General features: G+C 29.8%; 1 protein-coding gene across 1 annotated transcript in view; it reads left to right on the top strand.

Moving 5' to 3' along the window:
* The first annotated feature begins 4,709 nt into the window (after positions 1-4,709).
* The window catches only part of LOC107457150 (zinc finger protein ZIC 1), a 32,942-nt gene continuing 19,380 nt past the window's right edge, over positions 4,710-18,271 (top strand). The window contains exon 1 of the mRNA XM_016075231.4: positions 4,710-5,873. Within this exon, the coding sequence (XP_015930717.1) occupies positions 4,859-5,873 (1,015 nt within the window). The 5' untranslated portion in view covers positions 4,710-4,858. The remainder of the gene's footprint in view (positions 5,874-18,271) is intronic.

Genomic DNA, 18,271 nt, shown 5'->3' with positions numbered 1-18,271 from the left:
AAGACATTTAATGAAATTTCATATCTTCGGCCTTAAATTTTTTTTTTTTTTTTTTTTTTTTTTTTGCTTCTGCAATAATTTGTGTTTTTTTTTCGAACTTGCTATCTGAATCAAGGATGACTCAAGGATACGAGTCAAAATTTTTGTTTCAAAAACGCAATGCAGTGCAAGATGTATAGTTAAGTACTCTTGGAAGAGGTCTAGTACAACAAAAAAAAAATATTACTTTTTACTTGCTTAAAAGTGCTAAAAATCTTCAGGTACTTCATGATGCAAACATGATCCAGAACTTAAGTCTCTCAGCCACGCAACTCAAATGCTTAATATTAATGTTTTATCTGTTTTTATGTTTTGTAATGTTTTATCTCTGACAAACATTTCTGGGGAGTTTGTATTTCTGGGATTGAGAAGTATTACAACCGTAGATTAATTTATTTTAATTTATTTCGGCATCCACAATAATTTCAGCTATCTTCTTATTGTTGTTGAAGTCTTATTGTACATTTACGTCGCACTAAAACTGCACAATGGGCTATTGGCGACTGTCTGGGAAACATCCCTAAGGATGATCCGAAGACATGCCATCACAATTTTGATCCTTGGTAGAGGGGATGGCTCCCCTACTTCGGTAGCCCGATGACCTGCGCGCAAAGTCGAGCACTTTATGGTAGAACAGTTTAACGAGGACCAATACCGTGCACCCTCGGTCCCTACGCAGACTGATCCAAGTGTTCACCCACCCGCACACTGACAGCAGCCAGTGATGCGTGGCTTCTTTGATCTGCTAGAAACCGTGTCTTAACGATCAATTCACTGCGGGACTTAGCTATCTCTGAGCTTGATGATGAATTACAAGATAATTTTGAATCACGTATTGAAGATTTGAGTATCAAAAATGTAATGTGATCCAAAATTTTTTTTAAAGTTCTTGTTGTTGTTGTTAATTTACGTCGCACTAGAGCTGCACAATGGGCTATTGGCGACGGTCTGAGAAACATCCCGGAGGATGATCCGGAGACATGCCATCGCAATTTTGATCCTCTGCGGAGGGGATGGCACCCCCGCTTCGGTAGCCCGACGACCTGCGCGCGAAGTCGAGCACTTTACGGTAGCACAGTTTAATGAGGACCAATACCGCACACCCTCGGTCCCTACGCAGACTGATCCAAGTGGTCACCCACCCGCACACTGACCGCAGCCAGTGATGCTTGACTTCGGTGATCTGCTGGGAACCGTGTTTTAATGATCAGTCCACTGCGGGACTTTTTTTAAAGTAAGTGATTAGTGTTCATTAACACATTTATTTTCCGGTAACGCTATAAAAACGCAACCACAAATTTGTTAAATATTTCCGGTACTATCAATACGGAAATTTTGTTGAAACTTATTAATAGTCTCTGAAATTTTGTATTTCCTGATCAGTGAATTGTTGAATGTTATGAAAAGAAATTGAATTGCTGTCATGATGAGATCCTAACATAGACCTAAATTTCAAAGCATGATGAACGTTGAAAGTACTAAACGGGAAATATCTGTACAAATTATATTATTGGTGCTCATACTTCCATAATAATTTAATACATGGTTGAACAAGCGTGATCTGTTAGGGATCTTAACAAATATTGATATGTTTTCAAGAATTAAATTTTTAAAAATTTATAATTTCTCAATTATACTTAAAAAAAAGCTTAGAAGTAATACCAGCAGTTTTTGTTACTGATAATGAAAGAAAGAATATTTTTAAAAAAAAAAAATCATATAAATATGTTATTGAAACACGATTGTGGTTTACTCTACTAAGAAAAATTTCGACGCACGCTTGTTTGAGTGCCGATTAAAAAAATTCCTCAACGATAAAACAATTCATATTTCCTTTTTTTGCGTGCATAATTCAGCGAATGCTTAAGAGAAAAAGTTAATATTGTCAATTTTAAAAATTAAATTTAATGTAAGATTTAAATAATAAAATCTAATTTCAGAGATTGTTCTTAAAAAAATCTATTGCAATTACTAACTAATAAAGTAGATGAATTAAGCTCTGATGCTGAGACATGAACATATGACTGTTCTTGCTCGTTCCCTGTTTCCATGGAGACTATATCCTTCAGGATTACGGAGTTTTCAAAGGTGCTCTTATTGATTTTTCTTCAGACCAAACAAAGCTCCATGAGGAGCTATTATGCTCACCACATGATGTTGACGCTCTTAGACTCGCTTTTTATTTTCATTTTTTCTCGCTCTTTCAAAGTAGTGAAATTGAGGAAATACTATAGAAACTTGCTATTTTTATTCTTCCCTCTTCTTCGATATGTTTATTTTTATTTCGTAATACGCGCCTCTACTCGTTGTGAATGGTCATTTTAATTATTTAAATTTACATTAAATGGTAAAAAAAAATAATAATAAACTGTCAAAAATGTTTACATCAATAAAAATACGATATTGCTTAAAAACAATATGCTGGTTTTTAATGGTAAATGAAAATGTTAGAGCAACGATATTAAATTTAGAAATGTCGAGTAAAAATAATACCCTTCGAGTTTTTAATAAGAGCCTGAAAAATATTAAATAGTTATGGAATTTTGTATCCAACTATAAGAGGCTTTAAAAAGCAACTTATGCGTACAGATTTGTTTTTAGAATTCTTGCATTTCCCCCCCCCCATCTTATCCATTATGACCCCTATTAAACGTGAAATGGGAAATAAGAGTAACTATTTGCCAGACGGAGCTTGCAAAGTGCTAATCTAATTAAATTAGTCTAGGTTGAACTTGAGTGTAACTGATAGTGTAATATTACCCAGATAATTTAACTTCGGTTTGTAAGCGTGTGAATGACAACTTTTATTATCCTGTGTAAAAACCGAGGGTGCCCGGTGTTGGTCCTTGTTGAACTGTTCTACTGTAAATCTTTCATTCGCTATCCAAAGCGGGTCCCGCAGTGGACTGATCGTTAAGACACGGTTCCCATCAGATCACCGAAGTCAAGCATCACTGGCTGCGGTCATAGTGCGGGTGTGTGACCGCTTGGATCAGTCTGCGTAGGGACCGAGGGTGTGCGGTATTGGTCCTCGTTAAACTGTTCTACCGTAAAGTGCTCGACTTCGCGTGCAGGTCGTTGGGCTACCGAAGCGGGGGTGCCATCCCCTCTGCAGAGGAACAAAATTGTGATGGCGTGTCTTTGGATCATCCTCATGAATGTTTCCCAGACCGATAGCCCATTGTGCAGCTCAATTGTGTCATAAAGTACCTACCAAAATAATTAATTGTTACACGTATGATTGTTACAAAGTCGGCTGATTAACCTTTATTAAATTAAAGAACAAATAGCACAAATTAGGGAAAAACACGTAGATACATCTAGGGTAACGGGGATTTGAACCCGCTATATCCGCGCTACAGAGCGTTTGGCGGATAGGGGAGATAGCTCGTTCAGGAGATCCCTAGTATAATGCATGTGCGCGCTAACAATGTCTTCTGACCATCACAAAGAAAGAACTTCATAATGTCACCAATAGAGTCGTGGCTCAGGGATAGAGGGTTCACCTTCCAATGAGGTAAACCGGGTTCAAATCCCAACGATGACTGGTCGATGCGAATTCCGCACCTGGCTCGCACCGACCACAGTGCAGGCATGAAATATCTTCAGGGGTAGGCGGATCATGGGTTAGAGTTCCCCTTGTTGTCAGGCTAACCGTGGAAGGTTTTCGTTATTTTCCTTTCCATGTAACGCAAATACGGCGTAATTCCACCAAAAAGTCCTCCACGAAGACAAATTTTTCCAAATACTTGATCCAGGAGTTCCCTTGTCTTCTGGATTGAGTTCAAAATTACAAAGCTATGGAGTTGAACATTGGTAGTCGTATACTGGCTGATAAATGACGGTGATAATATTAGATTACTAGGCATGCTTTGCATAACTAAATAAAAGTACTAACTAACTACATCAGAGATAATAAGTGTGCCACTATTTAGTTTAAAATTTTTTACAGCTAAATGGATAAATGAATTTGAATGAGAATTTATGATCTAATGATTTAGAACTCTGGCGTACATTAAAAAATATCAAACTCCTATTGTTTACTAAATTATAAAAATTATTCTAAAGAAAACTCTTCGTAGGAAATCTGCAATTACTTTGTGTGCAATGTATAAATGAATTTTCATAGAAAAAAACATTTAAAAACTTAATTTCTTCCTTGTAATTATTATTTCCTTTAATCTTAATCCCACATGTAATTAAATGAAGTATAAAAACCATTAGAATGATGGAAGTAACAACTTATATCAGAAATAATTAGATTTCAGAGACATAGATAAAATACTAATATTCCAATCTTTCTTATATTGCATACTTTTTTTTATAAAATAATTATTAACAAATAAAAATGTAATTAATAATTCTGTTTAATTACAAAATTCGTTTTTTGTAAATAGAAATACCACGGTTTCAAAGAAAACGTTTTTCAAATCGATTAAAAAACACATGGAAAACACGTGTGAAATTCGGAAGAGAAAGATACATTTATGGATACCCAGCTAGATTACCTAGACCAAGAATTCGAATGACAGCTTATGCATGTCGAGCACCACCCCCTGCATGCTTAACACTGCGGGTACAGAGGCCGCAAGGATTGGCGAGCAGCTTCTTAACCACGCCTACCAGCAGTCATGACCCAATAATTGGGGAGGGACAAGAGAACGGTAATCGGTTTTCGGCAAGCAGGGATCAAGTACCCCACCCTCCTTCCGCAACGCCGTCTTGAAAGGAACGAGAAACTTTTAGTTTGCGTAAGCTCACAAATACGGGAGCATGCAACAGTGCGGAATGCGTCGGTTATTAGCCTCCTAGCACGTGAATGGAGCAACTAAACGGATTAACGAAAAGGAATCTTCGTCTCATGGATATGAGCCACATGCATACTGGACTCAACGGCATAGGGTTCCCATTTTCTCAGGCAATGACCGTCCATCACCGTGGGGGTCAGGAAGTCCAAGCCACAGCGGCGGACATGCTCAATCCATTCATAGATTCAACTGGGCACATGGGAAGTCTGAAACTGAGTCCTCAGCATGGGATGCACAATGATGTAGTTCACCATTCACAAACAAATCATCAATACCCTCAGACAAATGGTTACGGTGTATCACACTCTCATCATCACCATCATCATCATGTGGGGAGTTACGCAGCTAGAGAATTTCTATTGCGACGGGATCATATGCCTTCACTTGCCAACAATTTGGCAGCCCATGATCCTTTATCAAATACTTCACAAGGACATCATGGAATGTTTGTTTCCACATCATCAACACTCCATGGACACCATGCCACAGATCCATCCGCCACATCTCATGTTCTATTTCCCAGTCTTGATCATCATCATACACACAATCATGGACAGATGCGTCTTTTACCAGGTTCTGAAATGTACGCTAGATCAGACAGTTTTAATCACGTGGGACCAAGAACAGATCAATTCATGGGTGGAAGTTATGGACACATGCCACCTATGCCAACTCCTGGAGCTTTTTTCAGGTACATGAGACCATCCATAAAACAAGAGCTAACGTGTCGTTGGATAGACCAAGATGTTCCACAGCCACGTAAAGCATGCAACAAAACATTTAGTACAATGCATGAGATAGTGTCTCACATAGCAGTGGAGCATGTTGGTGGCCCTGAGTGTACCAACCATGCCTGCTTTTGGGAAGATTGTCCTAGGAATAACAGACCATTTAAAGCAAAATATAAACTTGTCAATCATATACGTGTACATACGGGGGAGAAACCCTTTCCATGCCCATTTCCTGGATGTGGTAAAGTTTTTGCAAGATCTGAAAATCTAAAAATTCACAAACGAACACATACAGGTATGGATTTTACTAAATACAACCAAAAATTATCATTTAAGTTTATTCTTAAAATGTAAAAAAAATGCAATATTAGTAATAATTGTAAATGATCAATGCGGGATTGTTTTTGTCTTTTTCTGCATAAGAATACCGATTGCATCATTGTAAAATTTGAATTAAAGAATAGTATTAATTTGTAAGAGATAACTAAGACAAAATTTTAAGGCATTTGTAAAGAGTTAAATCAGTTTTCCTTTTTTATGTACAAGAAATAATTATGACTAATAATTGATTTACTTTTAAATGGAAGATGAATTTGAAATATCGAAATTTGATTAATTAAGATGTTGAAGCATGAATTACTTGCTTCAAGAAATCTGTAATTGGAATTGTTCACTTTAAGGTAGAATGTTATTTTTTTTTTTTTTTTTTTTTTTTTTAGTACAAATCTGGCGTTTTTAGGTAATTGAAGAATAATTTCAAAAACTTGTGATTCAACGCTATTTCAATCAATATTTATAAGCTTTCATACAAATTATGCATAGTTATAAGTTTGAAAAGTTTTAACTGACAAAAAAATTTCATGTCAATAATTTCTTTATAAATTGCTAAAAGTAATAATGAATTTTAAAATTAATTCTTTTGTTATTAAATGCAAAATGCAGAATTTGTAGTAATAAACATAAAAATAATATATTTGAAACTGCGTAACGTTTAAAATACACTAGTAAACAATAAATATTTAAGTTTGAGCTGATTGTAAATGTATTGTTTTAAATTAAAGTAATAGTCAAATATTTAGTCAATATTAACACAGTTTCCACAGATAGAATTTTTATTGTTATTTGGACATATTTGATAAAATAATCACGAGCTTTAAATTAGATTATTATGATCTGAAATTGAGTTGCAGAAAACTACAAAAAAAAAAAAGTTATTGTTTATGTTGATAAAATTATTTTGCATATAATGCTTGAAAAGGAAATTTTAAATTTTTATTATAAAAAAAAGCATTTTATTTTGAAAATTGTTTCTCTAATTTTGTTGTCTAGAGAAAATGTTTGTGATCAGTTACGAGTAGGTAAAAAGTCGGAAAACTGATTTGAGACCTTTTGAACTTCTCGTTAATGATATTTACTCAAAATGGCAATTGGAGAAAATATATCAAATTGAAATAAGCGAGATATAAAATAATACGTTAAAATTAGTTTGATTAAAAAAGTCTATATCAAATACGCGAAATTTAATTTAATTTGAAGGCAATTTTATTATGTAGAAACTTTTTAATGTAAAATGAACATTTTTAAATAATAAAATATGTAAATCATAATTATACAAATAAGCTCTAAAACTGGATGTGGAAGAAATTTAAAATAAAAATCGTCGTTAGCTGTACCAAATAAAATGCTTCAAAATTGAGAAAGAAAGCTGTTCCATGTTTATTTGCAATGTTTTACCGTTAAATTATTCTCTACAGGGAATATTATTCCCTATTGAGTCGTGATATTTCAAATTTTTTGCTAAAGTAATCTGAGTGGATGATGTAGTTTTGTACAGTGTAATTTACTCGATACTTTGTAATAGTTTAATTTTTATAAAAATGTTTCGAAGTAAATTCTTTTTTAACAAATTAAAAATTTGAAGTAATAACCATGAAATTTTACGATAAAGTAGGTTTAAGAGTATTTTAGCAATTATTTTCCGCTATTAAATATATAAAACTTTTATGTAAATGAATATTGCGAAAAGGGATTAGATTTATACCAATTTTTATTTTCCAGAATACTAGTTAGTGATATTTTCAGTCAGATCCAAAATCGAAATTTCTTAATAGCTCACCAGTTATCACAAAGCAAAAAAGTAACTGCATTAAGTAAAGCTTAATGAAAATATCACAACGTTTATTTTGAATGATTTCTGTTTTTGTCATATCTTGTAACCAGCTAGACTGAGTTTTAAGACTAATCGTTCGTAAGAAAAGTTTATTTTTGTTTTTGAAGAACAAGCCTTTTAAGTTGTGAGACAACATTAACGGTAAGTATTGTTAAGTATTTGAGATCTGAAGACTATTTCCGATTCCGGTAAGAAGTTTTAAATATGCTTTAGGAAGTAACGTTATCCATGTTTTCTTTTAAGTAAGTATATATTTTCAAAAATATGGTTCAGTGAAAAAGTTGAAAATGCCAGCCACATTTCTTAATCTGAAATTAAGACAAGTTTTATGATGTTAGTGACACAAATCAAAATTTTTTGATGCGAACTTATCATTAGGAAATATTTTACTTAATAAAAATTCAAAGGATTTACTTCGTTGGTAAGTTGAAATTTTCTTTTACATTTTTATTACAATTTAATTCTTTCAAAAATTAATTTTTTATGCAATTAACAAATCTTACAAAAAATATATTTTAAATACATTTTATTTCTTCTTACATAATTGTATTTCATATTCACTTAACAAGTTTGCTACTTTATATTCTTTCACTTATGTATTTAAAGTTTTTCAGAAATCGTTCTACGAACGTTTTCCTATAATTAATAATTTATGACTACCATGTTAATTTATTTTTCGATATGCACTATAAAAATGTTATCATTCTTTGCTTATTGTTAAGTTTATCCCTTTCCAATATAATCCTTTTTTCAGACTATTCAAAAATAAATTATTGAGGGAAATAATTAAATAAAAATTTGTAGTTTTTTTATGAATATATAACAAATTTTTAAAAAGAATTTGGTAAAAAAATTAAGGTACTCTAAATGAAAACTTAAATTTCAAGAACTAAAATTATCTTCAAATCTGAAAACTTTAAACATTTTTTAAAGATCAATCCTTATTATTCTAAATATACTAATTTGGGTACAACTATTTATGGTTTTGTTATAATATTTCATCTGTCACCTTTTACTGCTTTTTGTACAAAATATGCAACTGGCAAACTTTTGTACTATTTGAATATCTACAGATTCAGGGTCTAATTTATTCGAGACATTTTCCCAAGGATTCCAAAATCGCTCCATTTAAACTTTATTTGGAAACATTCAAATGATAGGGAATTATTTAATATTAATAACCACATTGTGGTAAAAATGTCAGAACCAATATTTCATTTAAACATTGATCTTATAAGTTGTATTTTGCATTTTTAATTGCAGTAAGGGCACACGAGATCTTAAACATCGTAATAATTTGAAAAATTACTTTCACTTAAAATGATTAAAAAATTTTCTTGTTTGCCGTTGATTATCAACATTTTTATAAGTATAACAATTTTTAAAGATATTATAGCAATTTTATTTATATTTTCGTTATAACGTGCAACAAAGTTGGGTTTTTATCTGAAATGTTCCATTTTTGCTCCTCGCTTCTCAATTTTTATTTTCCTGAAAGTTCGGCTTAAGCTTCATATAATGACTTAAAGGATTGCTGAGGATTGTTTTCTTGAAATAATCGTTACAGAACTTTTTACTATTGCTTGAGTGCAGCAAAACATAATTTTCTGAGATAAAAAAAATTCCCTAAAAGGAATTCTTTTTATTTTTCTCAAATTGAAAAAAAAAAAACTGATCTTTAGATCAATTTATAATTCCATTTGGCACGTGCAGATAAAATTTGAGGCACGTGGTAATTTTTATGTGGTTTTCTTGTTTCATATTCATTCATGTCAAATTTTTCCGATTAAACGGGAGACTCTTTAATATCTGAAGTTGTAATTAATTTTTATGATTTACATTGATTTTTACTACCACTATATGGAATCAACTGAAACAAATATATAAAACCTGCGAATTGGTTAGTCAAGATTATAAGTATTTGTAAAATTAAATAAATTAAGATTATATTAATTACTATTTCTCTACCACTTTAAGCATTGTGGGGTGCTTGGAATAATTTTTTTTTACAGTTTTGTACTATTTATGTATTTTAATATTAAACCAAAGGAAAAATACGAAATCTACAAAAAAAATTAATATTAGTTTAAATTTAAAAAAAATTTATAAAATTTTAATTTTAAATTAAAAGCCCTTTGTTTCTTTAAATAAATAAATTAAACTCTCGCTTCGGTGTTTTACGTGAGAGTGACATAAATTATGCCTAACTTTATTAACTAGCAGCAAACTTTATTTGCTGTTCAAATGGGTAAAAAAAATTTGACTTAACTGTTTTATTTATCTTCTTTGTTATTGCATATTAAAGTTAGAAAGATAATTATGAGTCACCCCTCCTATATTATACTACTTTCACTAAAAATCAACGAGACTATTTTTTTTATTGCTGCTTAAATGGTTTTTCTTATATTTAGTTAAATAAAATGTCTAAAGCTAATTATACTCACGAAAATTTAGATAGCAAAAGTCAGTGAGAACTTGGCACTTCCTTCAGCAATAAATTCGAATTTTTCCAAGTTGGCTGCTGAGGAGAACTACTTTAAATATCCTTCTTATTTCAACTTTACTTATTTTTCAAGCATTTATTCAAATGAGTTGCATGATAACAGCTATTAAGAAGATTCGTGAAAGTATATCTTAGCCTAACATACGATGTTTCCTGATATCAGGTTGCCTAAATACAATATACAATCACGCTACGGATTGACGACTTAACGTGTTTTATTGAATTTAGCGCTTACTATTAAGCTACATAAATAAAATACAAATGCTTTTTATTCTCTAATTTATTAAATAGTCTACCTTTTAAAACACTTTAAATTTAAGAAAATTATACTCTTAAGTATTTTATAGAAAGTATTAAGTTTTCAAACTAATGGATTTATTCTTGTAGAAAATATTTATTTTCATTTCTAAGATATTTTTCTGTTTGTTTTATCTTTTGCACACATAATTTATTTTAACTTTTGTTTCGAGCCATATTTAATTTATTTTGTCTGAAAGGTTAAATTAGTTTATTTTTTTAAATTTTTAGTTTATTCATTTCATATTTTCTTTCATTACTGTTTACTCGTTTAAACAGTAATATGATAGTTATTGTCCAATACTGTTATATATTTGCTATAACTTATAAACTGTTTCATAAGTACTAAAATATATTTTTGATTTTGGTTCTAACTAATAATATTCTATTACAAATATTGTTTTAGTCTACGACGGATAAAAATGAAAATTTCATAAATCAGAATTAAATGCTGTTAAATATTTCTTCTAAGCCCTCGCGAATTAAGTGTGAATAAAGAATATGACCGTAAAGATGTTTAAATTAGTTATAATAAATCGATAAGTTTTTTTAAATCTGAAATTATATTTTCAAAGATATTTCTGGAATATCATTTCTTTTAAATTCGTGTTTCCTGCAAAGAAAACCAGTTTCTTTTTTTTTTCATTTTGTAAATAAGAAATTTAGTATATTAAAAGCTTTCAGAAGTAATAACTACCGAGTTCAATAGTAAATATTGTACCTCTTTTAAAGAAATTTTTTAAAAGTGAGATTTTATTTATTGAAATATAAGCTATAAAATCTGAATTAAAAATATCAAGTTTAATGGAAACTGCACTACTTATGGATAAACAATTTGAATATTTTAGAACTCAAATTCTCCTAACTCAAAAACTGTCTTGTTTTTATCAAAAAATACTTAAATATCGTAAAAGAAAAAATACGAAATTTGGCGAGAGTTTTCTATGAATTCCGATTTTTCAGGATCACTTCCTAATTTTAATTTTAAGCATTAGTTGTTAAACAAAACAAAAATATTTTTAGAAATTGTCGGGGAAACCAACTTAAAAATTATGTAGAATTTGAAGACTTAATTTGTACGAAAATATAAATATCGAAATATTTGGTCAACATTTGGTGGAAACTGTCTATTTACATTTGAAAACCACAGGAGAAGAGCGGTTTATGGCCATAAAAGAAAATTCGAAAAAAAAAATTTATTTAGCGCTTGGAAAGGAAGAGTATTTCCACAGTGGTCCACTTTCCCAATGTAATAACTCTCGAGGAGAACCAATTTTTCACGTTATTGAGTTGCTAAAACTTAGTAATCCTCAAAATACAACAGACGGCGATCAAATCATCATTTTTGAGAAAAATGAATATAAATCGTTCTTCTCTCTTGGTCTTCTTTTCCTTATAAGCAAAGATCTACTAATTCCTTCCTGATGTATATAAAGGATTATTTAAACTTTGGGTCTGACTTCGAAGTTTTATGTACAAGTATCAGAAGACTTAAATTTGATAACTGATCTATTGTTCTTTGTAACAAATATCAACATCATTTTATCTACGATTAAGGAATCGCAAAATCTATCCCAAAATAAAATTGAACTTAGGGATGTAGATCTAAAGAGTAACAAGAGCAAACTAGATAAATCAAAACGTAAATAAAAGTACAGTAATGGACATTCTATAGTTTTGGTTCTATAAACAAGAACCTTCTTCAGCGTCTATTTTTGTGTTTAGACACTGAAGAAGGTCCTTGTTTATAGAACCGAAACTATGATATGTCCATTTTTGTACCTTTATTTATGCTTTATTCATGTTGCTAGATCTGTTCATAGTATAAAAACTAAACCCTATCTTCGCTTGAAAGAACAAATTGGACCGGTTGCGAAATGGGGAGAGTGCAAATTTATCATTGGATAATGCATAGTACAGAGTAATTCACATCACTATAAAAAGAATAGACAAGAAATAAAAACATGAAATTTAAATAAACGAACTAAAGTAAAAGGAATTTAGACAAAGTGAATGAGTGAAACAGAATAAAAAGTTAAAATAACGAGCAATTTATTAAGAAAAATATCGAATTTGTGCACTATAAAGAAAACTAAGTAAAAATTATGCAATATATCTAAAAGAAACATTGAATTTAAAAACAGTAAAAGGAACTTAAAACAATGAAAATCAAATTAGATGGAAAATGCAAGTTTTAACATAACGTATGAAATAAGGCTCTCGATTAAAAAAATCATCATTATAGAAAACCACTTTGCGTCGATGACGCAGCAAAATTTTCTAATTTTTGTTAATGAAAGAATATTCACTTTTAAAAAAATAGTACGAGTTAATTTAAAATAATAAAAAAAAAAAATAATAATAGAATGAGTGAAATACTTTTAATTCCACTCAATATAATTTTTGCCTGATGTTGGTTACGAGCATCTACTTGTAAAGTAAGAACAGATAGGATGACTATCAAAAATGTATAACTGGAAATCGGTTAAGGTTAAAAAAAGTTCCAGCAATTTCATGTGACAGGTCATAAATTTCTTCTCTCCATAATTCCTGATTTTAGTTCAAAAGTTTTTCGATAGATGGGGCTCCTCATTTTTTGATCATTCCTTCTATTCTGTTACATTTTTTATTATTTTTATTTTTTTCTATGTAACATGAGTGTTTAGCACGATAATGAGTTCAAATACTGTTTAGGTGATAGCGGGTCAAATATTTTAGTTTTGCTATTCGTTTGCTCCGTTCTTTGGTTAACGTAACCTTAGGTAGGGGAGAGTGGGGTCAATTGTAACAGGGTACGATTGTAACAGAGCAAAAATTTCGAGTGTTGGGTTCTAGATTTGGTTCCTAGGTGGCGCACAAGGTGTATATAATAAATCTACCTGTGCACCCCTGCTGGCAACCATTTTTATGTACTCTTGAAAGAGTTACATCACAAAAGATATTTTCAAGCTGCGTAAGTACTTTTTTTGGTATTAGAATATTATATTGTAACAAAGTGATTTTGTTTAAACAAATAAAAATTATTAACCGAATATGTAAGTGGACACATTAATTAACATTTGAATAAAAAAATTAGTTTTGTTAATTAACTAGCATTGTTTTAAACAAATGAAGCTGAAATGGCGTCTTGGGGACGATTGTAACAATAAGTAAAGGGACGATTGTAACAGCTGAAAATAAATAATCTTATGTTTACAAACCATTACTTAACTCTTTAAGAACCACCAATAGCTTCCTATACAATTTATATTATGTTGCATGTGCATTATTTTATTTGTCACCGTTCACAGCATAAATTAAATTTTTTAACCCTTTAGGTCTCTGCTCATCATTATTTTTACTCCTAAAATATCACTACTATTTTGATCAATAAAAAAATATATCACAACTATGATAATATGTATAATTAACCATGTTTTAGTTGAATTTATGAACTGTTACAATTGACCCCGTAAATGGGGACAATTGTAACAAGTACACGAATGTCAAAAATTGTTAATAACTAATATAATAACATTTAAAATAAGGTATTTATTTATTTTTTTTCTAGTAGAGGATAGTCTACTTTATTCGTCTGTCAATTAATACTAATAATATATTGGATTTTTTGTTAGTTAAAAATAGTTAAGTAAAAAATGTTACAATTGACCCTACTCTCCCCTACACATTGGTTTTATGGGAGATGTTGAACATTTCGAAAATGTTGTAATGTAATTTATAGTCGCTAAAATATTTTAAGATTTTGAAATTTAATTTTCAAGTATTTTTTTATTTAGTTCAGAAGTTCAATACCATTTGTTAAAAAAAAAATAATAAATCTGGAAAGTCTGAAAGAAAAGGAATTTATTCCCTGTCTCTGCTTTTTCTGCAATAATTTTCCTAAACCTTAACCACATTGTAGTTATAAATTTAAGAAAACCGTCAGTCTTCATTTCAAGTGCTCTGAAGAAACTAATTACAAGAATAAAAATTTTCCTTCTCCAATTACAGTCTTTTTACTGTATCATTCCCATCTTTATGAAGCTTAAATATTTTTTTGGAATTACTTAGCAACTACTGATATGGTCTGTACATAATTTAAAGGCAAAATTTTTCCAAAATAAAGTTTTGTTTGAAATCAAAATGTCACTTCATGTTATATTCGCTGCTACATTTTTGTCAGAGGAAAACTTAGATCCAAAAGTAACTATTAAGATGTGCAAATTAGCACATTCTAACTAATTATTAAGTTACAAAATTTGAAAAATCAGCTGAAAAAGTGAACTTTTTAACAGTGATTTTAGTTTTTAGCCGCAAAAATCCACAATCTTAAAAATATGCACAAAACAGTTTTGTCGGGAAAATGGGAAACCGAGTTCCTCTTTATATAGTTGTTACTTTTAGCATTTTTTAACAATTCCCTTAAGTAAACTGAGCGAATGTAAAATTTTTTAAGCTCTTTCAAATTACATTTGCGTAAAGATTACATGCAAGCAATATCTCTAATTACTTTTTATGTAATTTAACAATGATCAAAAATCTTATTAATTGTTACACCACGAAAATGGTGCAGTTTTTTTCCCCATAATAACTGGTCTTAATGTATATTTTATGATCCTCACCACAAATGACGCATAAAAATGGTCACAAATTATTGTTTAAGTGAAAAAAAATCACGAAATTTATCATCAAAAACTGACAAATCATTATCGAGGTATCCAGATCAATGACAATGAATATTGCATTAATGGTATTTAAGTCAGTTCCCTTATCAGTGAGTTTGAAAGCATTTCTAAGAATGGTCTTTGACCAACTTTTAACCTCATCCAGCAATAAAAAAAATTTAAAAAAAGAAGAAAAAAAAACTGAGAATAAACCATCCTTTTTTTTTTTGCATGAATTTGTCTCAAAATTTACTATGACTAACTTCGATAAAAATTCGCCTGATTTTGTTAAATTTGTCTCTTCCTCACATTTTAATGACAATTTGAAACCATTACTGTATGCAATTTTTAGAAAAAAATTCTTAAAATATGTTGTTTATCATTGGCAACTGCCTTAATATCTATTTTTGGAATTTATATTAAAAGTGAAGTCAAAAATATTTACACTTGAGATCATTAATCAAAAAGTAAATGTAGAAAGAAATTTTAAAATTAAATCAATTTTGAAAATTGCTTAAAATTATAAAAAGTTCAAAAGAAAAAAATAAAAGCACATATGCTAGAAATACATGTTACGAAAAATACCAGGGTCCCAAAGTACATTATATACACAAAAGAAAAATTTAACAAAATAGCAAAAAATTGTTTGCCTCAGAAAGACATTTTGTTTAAATAAATTACTAAATTAATTAAAACTTATAAACAAAAAAAGCAAACATAAGTAATAACTCATATGTTGATATACAGTTTAAATGAGAACATAAAAAATTAAATTTTTAATTTACGTTTCAAAATAATTGATTTTCTTTTGGGGTACTTTCGCCTTATTTCATAAGAATTTCCAAAAGTTTTGCTTTTATTTTATGCGCTTGTGCATGCATTTATAAAGCATTATATCAGGGCCAGAAATACAAATTAGTTTTTATTTATTTCCATATTTAAGGAGGTGAACGGATGAAAAAAAGACTAACATTGATAAAATTTTAAAATTATTGATTTTGATTTCTTTTATAATGTCACAGACTTTATTTTTGACATCTTTGTTAATAAAGCTTCTACAGCATTTCTGTTCATATTTTAGATCAGGACAAACTTTTTCCTCCTTCATATATGTGACCTAACATTTTTTGGCATTATTTCCCGCTATAAATGATACATACTTTTTCATTCACTGATTCCCTCATTTATTGACAGAGGGGGGGGGGATAAATAAAAAATTTAATTTTAATGCAAAGTTATGAGATTATCTACCATTTTTAGAATAGAAAGAAATTCAAATTATATTTCTATTTCTAAGACTCAAATGCTACACCTAAATAGGGGACATCCAAGATACTATCGCGTACTCGTAAAAATAGAAATATGTGATCTCTAAGATAGGAAAAACTTACCCTACTCGACTTTATTAGTACATCTACTAGGGCAGGGGTAGATTTCTTTAGAATTGTTTACGATTGTGTTTGTTTTCATGTTAGCAAGAATATTAAACTTCAAGACCTTTAGGTCAAGTTTAGAGTCAGTATCGTTAAGCCCAACATGGAGATGTTTGTCATCTTGTCAGAGGGGCTAGAAAAACCTAGAAAAGGCAGTTTTCCCTGAAGATATTTATGAGTATTAGGAAGAAATCTTGTCATTTTGCTATCTTCAACTGATAAGAAGGTGTCTTTTTTAAGTTTTTTAATCAGAATATCTGCTGCTAAAAACAAGGAATTATCTTTAGCAATCTTGTATTCTTGTAATGCTGCTGGTAATTGTTTGTTTACAAACGTATTCTCTGTATGAGCATGTTAAATTAGAATTTTTCGAAGATAGAGCATCGAACTCAGTGTTCAGTGTTAACTTTGTGAGCATTTGTTTTTGAAACCATAACGAGTCATGTGGATACATATTTTAATAAATAAGAATCAAGAAAATTATCAACTGACAATTAAGAAAGCAGTGTGAAATACAAATTCTTTTTAGCAGAAGCCTCTTAAAATTCATTTTATAATGAAAACAAAGAATGATTTTTAGCAGATATGAAAACAATCTTGTTTTTTTTCTTTTTTTTTCTTTGTAATGTCGCTGGTAATTGTTTACAAGCTGTGCACTATATGATCATTTGATCACGTTAAATTGGAGTTTTTAAAGATAACACGAAACAGAAAGGTCAATGCTTTAACTTTTTCACTTATTTTTACGGCTGTAATGAATCATGTGGATATGTTTTTAATAAATAAATATTAAAAAAATTCTAAACTGCTAATAATACAAGATGAAATTTTTATTACATAAAATTATTACACATTCATATCAAAAACCGAGACTTTTAAAAAATACATTTTGTAATGAAAACAACGAATATTCTTTAGAACATACAAAAACTGTCTTGTAATGTTGCTTATAATTGCTAGTTTACAAACCCTTTTGCTCATTCATATTTAATTGGATATTTTTTTAGGGTAACTACCTTGCGACCTAAAAGGTTTCGCCTTTTTTTTTTTTTTGTTCTCTGTTGACTTTTTTCGCACTTATTTTAAAGCGCTAACGAAACATGTGATTGATATTATATTTTTGCATTAATAAATATCAACAAAGGATATATCAACTATTAATTAACAGCGCAACATGAAATTTTTGTCTCTGAAAATTCTTACGAATTCTGCTTATCAGAAAGGGAGGAGTTTAGACTACTATTTATTTCACTCCTTAACTATTATACTCATCTTAAAATATTAATTTTTAAATGGAAATATAATTAAGCGAAATCTAAAAGGGAATAATTTAAATTATGGGAAGATCAATTTAAATTGATTTTTTTAGCAATAAATAATATCTATGAGACCAATAGTTTTAGACTAATTAATTTACAGAAATCTAAAGTAAATTTTGTATAAAATATAAAATGTTGCACTTAAATTGACGTAATTGATTGAAGTAGACTTTTTTTATGGTTTAATAACAATCCTTCTTTTGAGTGTTTGTCATTGATATTGAAATTCTAGGATCTTAAAATTTTGAGGAAATTAAAAAAGAAAAAAATCCATTAAAAAGTAAAACTGTAAACCTGATCTATTGGTTTTCTTTTCAAAAGTAACATG

The sequence above is a fragment of the Parasteatoda tepidariorum genome, chromosome 11 (assembly GCF_982258835.1).
Source record: "Parasteatoda tepidariorum strain Cologne lab strain chromosome 11, Ptep-v5.0, whole genome shotgun sequence".
Lineage (NCBI taxonomy): Eukaryota > Metazoa > Arthropoda > Arachnida > Araneae > Theridiidae > Parasteatoda > Parasteatoda tepidariorum.
The sequence above is the reverse complement of the archived record's forward strand: the minus strand, read 5'-3'. Positions and strand labels throughout refer to the sequence as shown.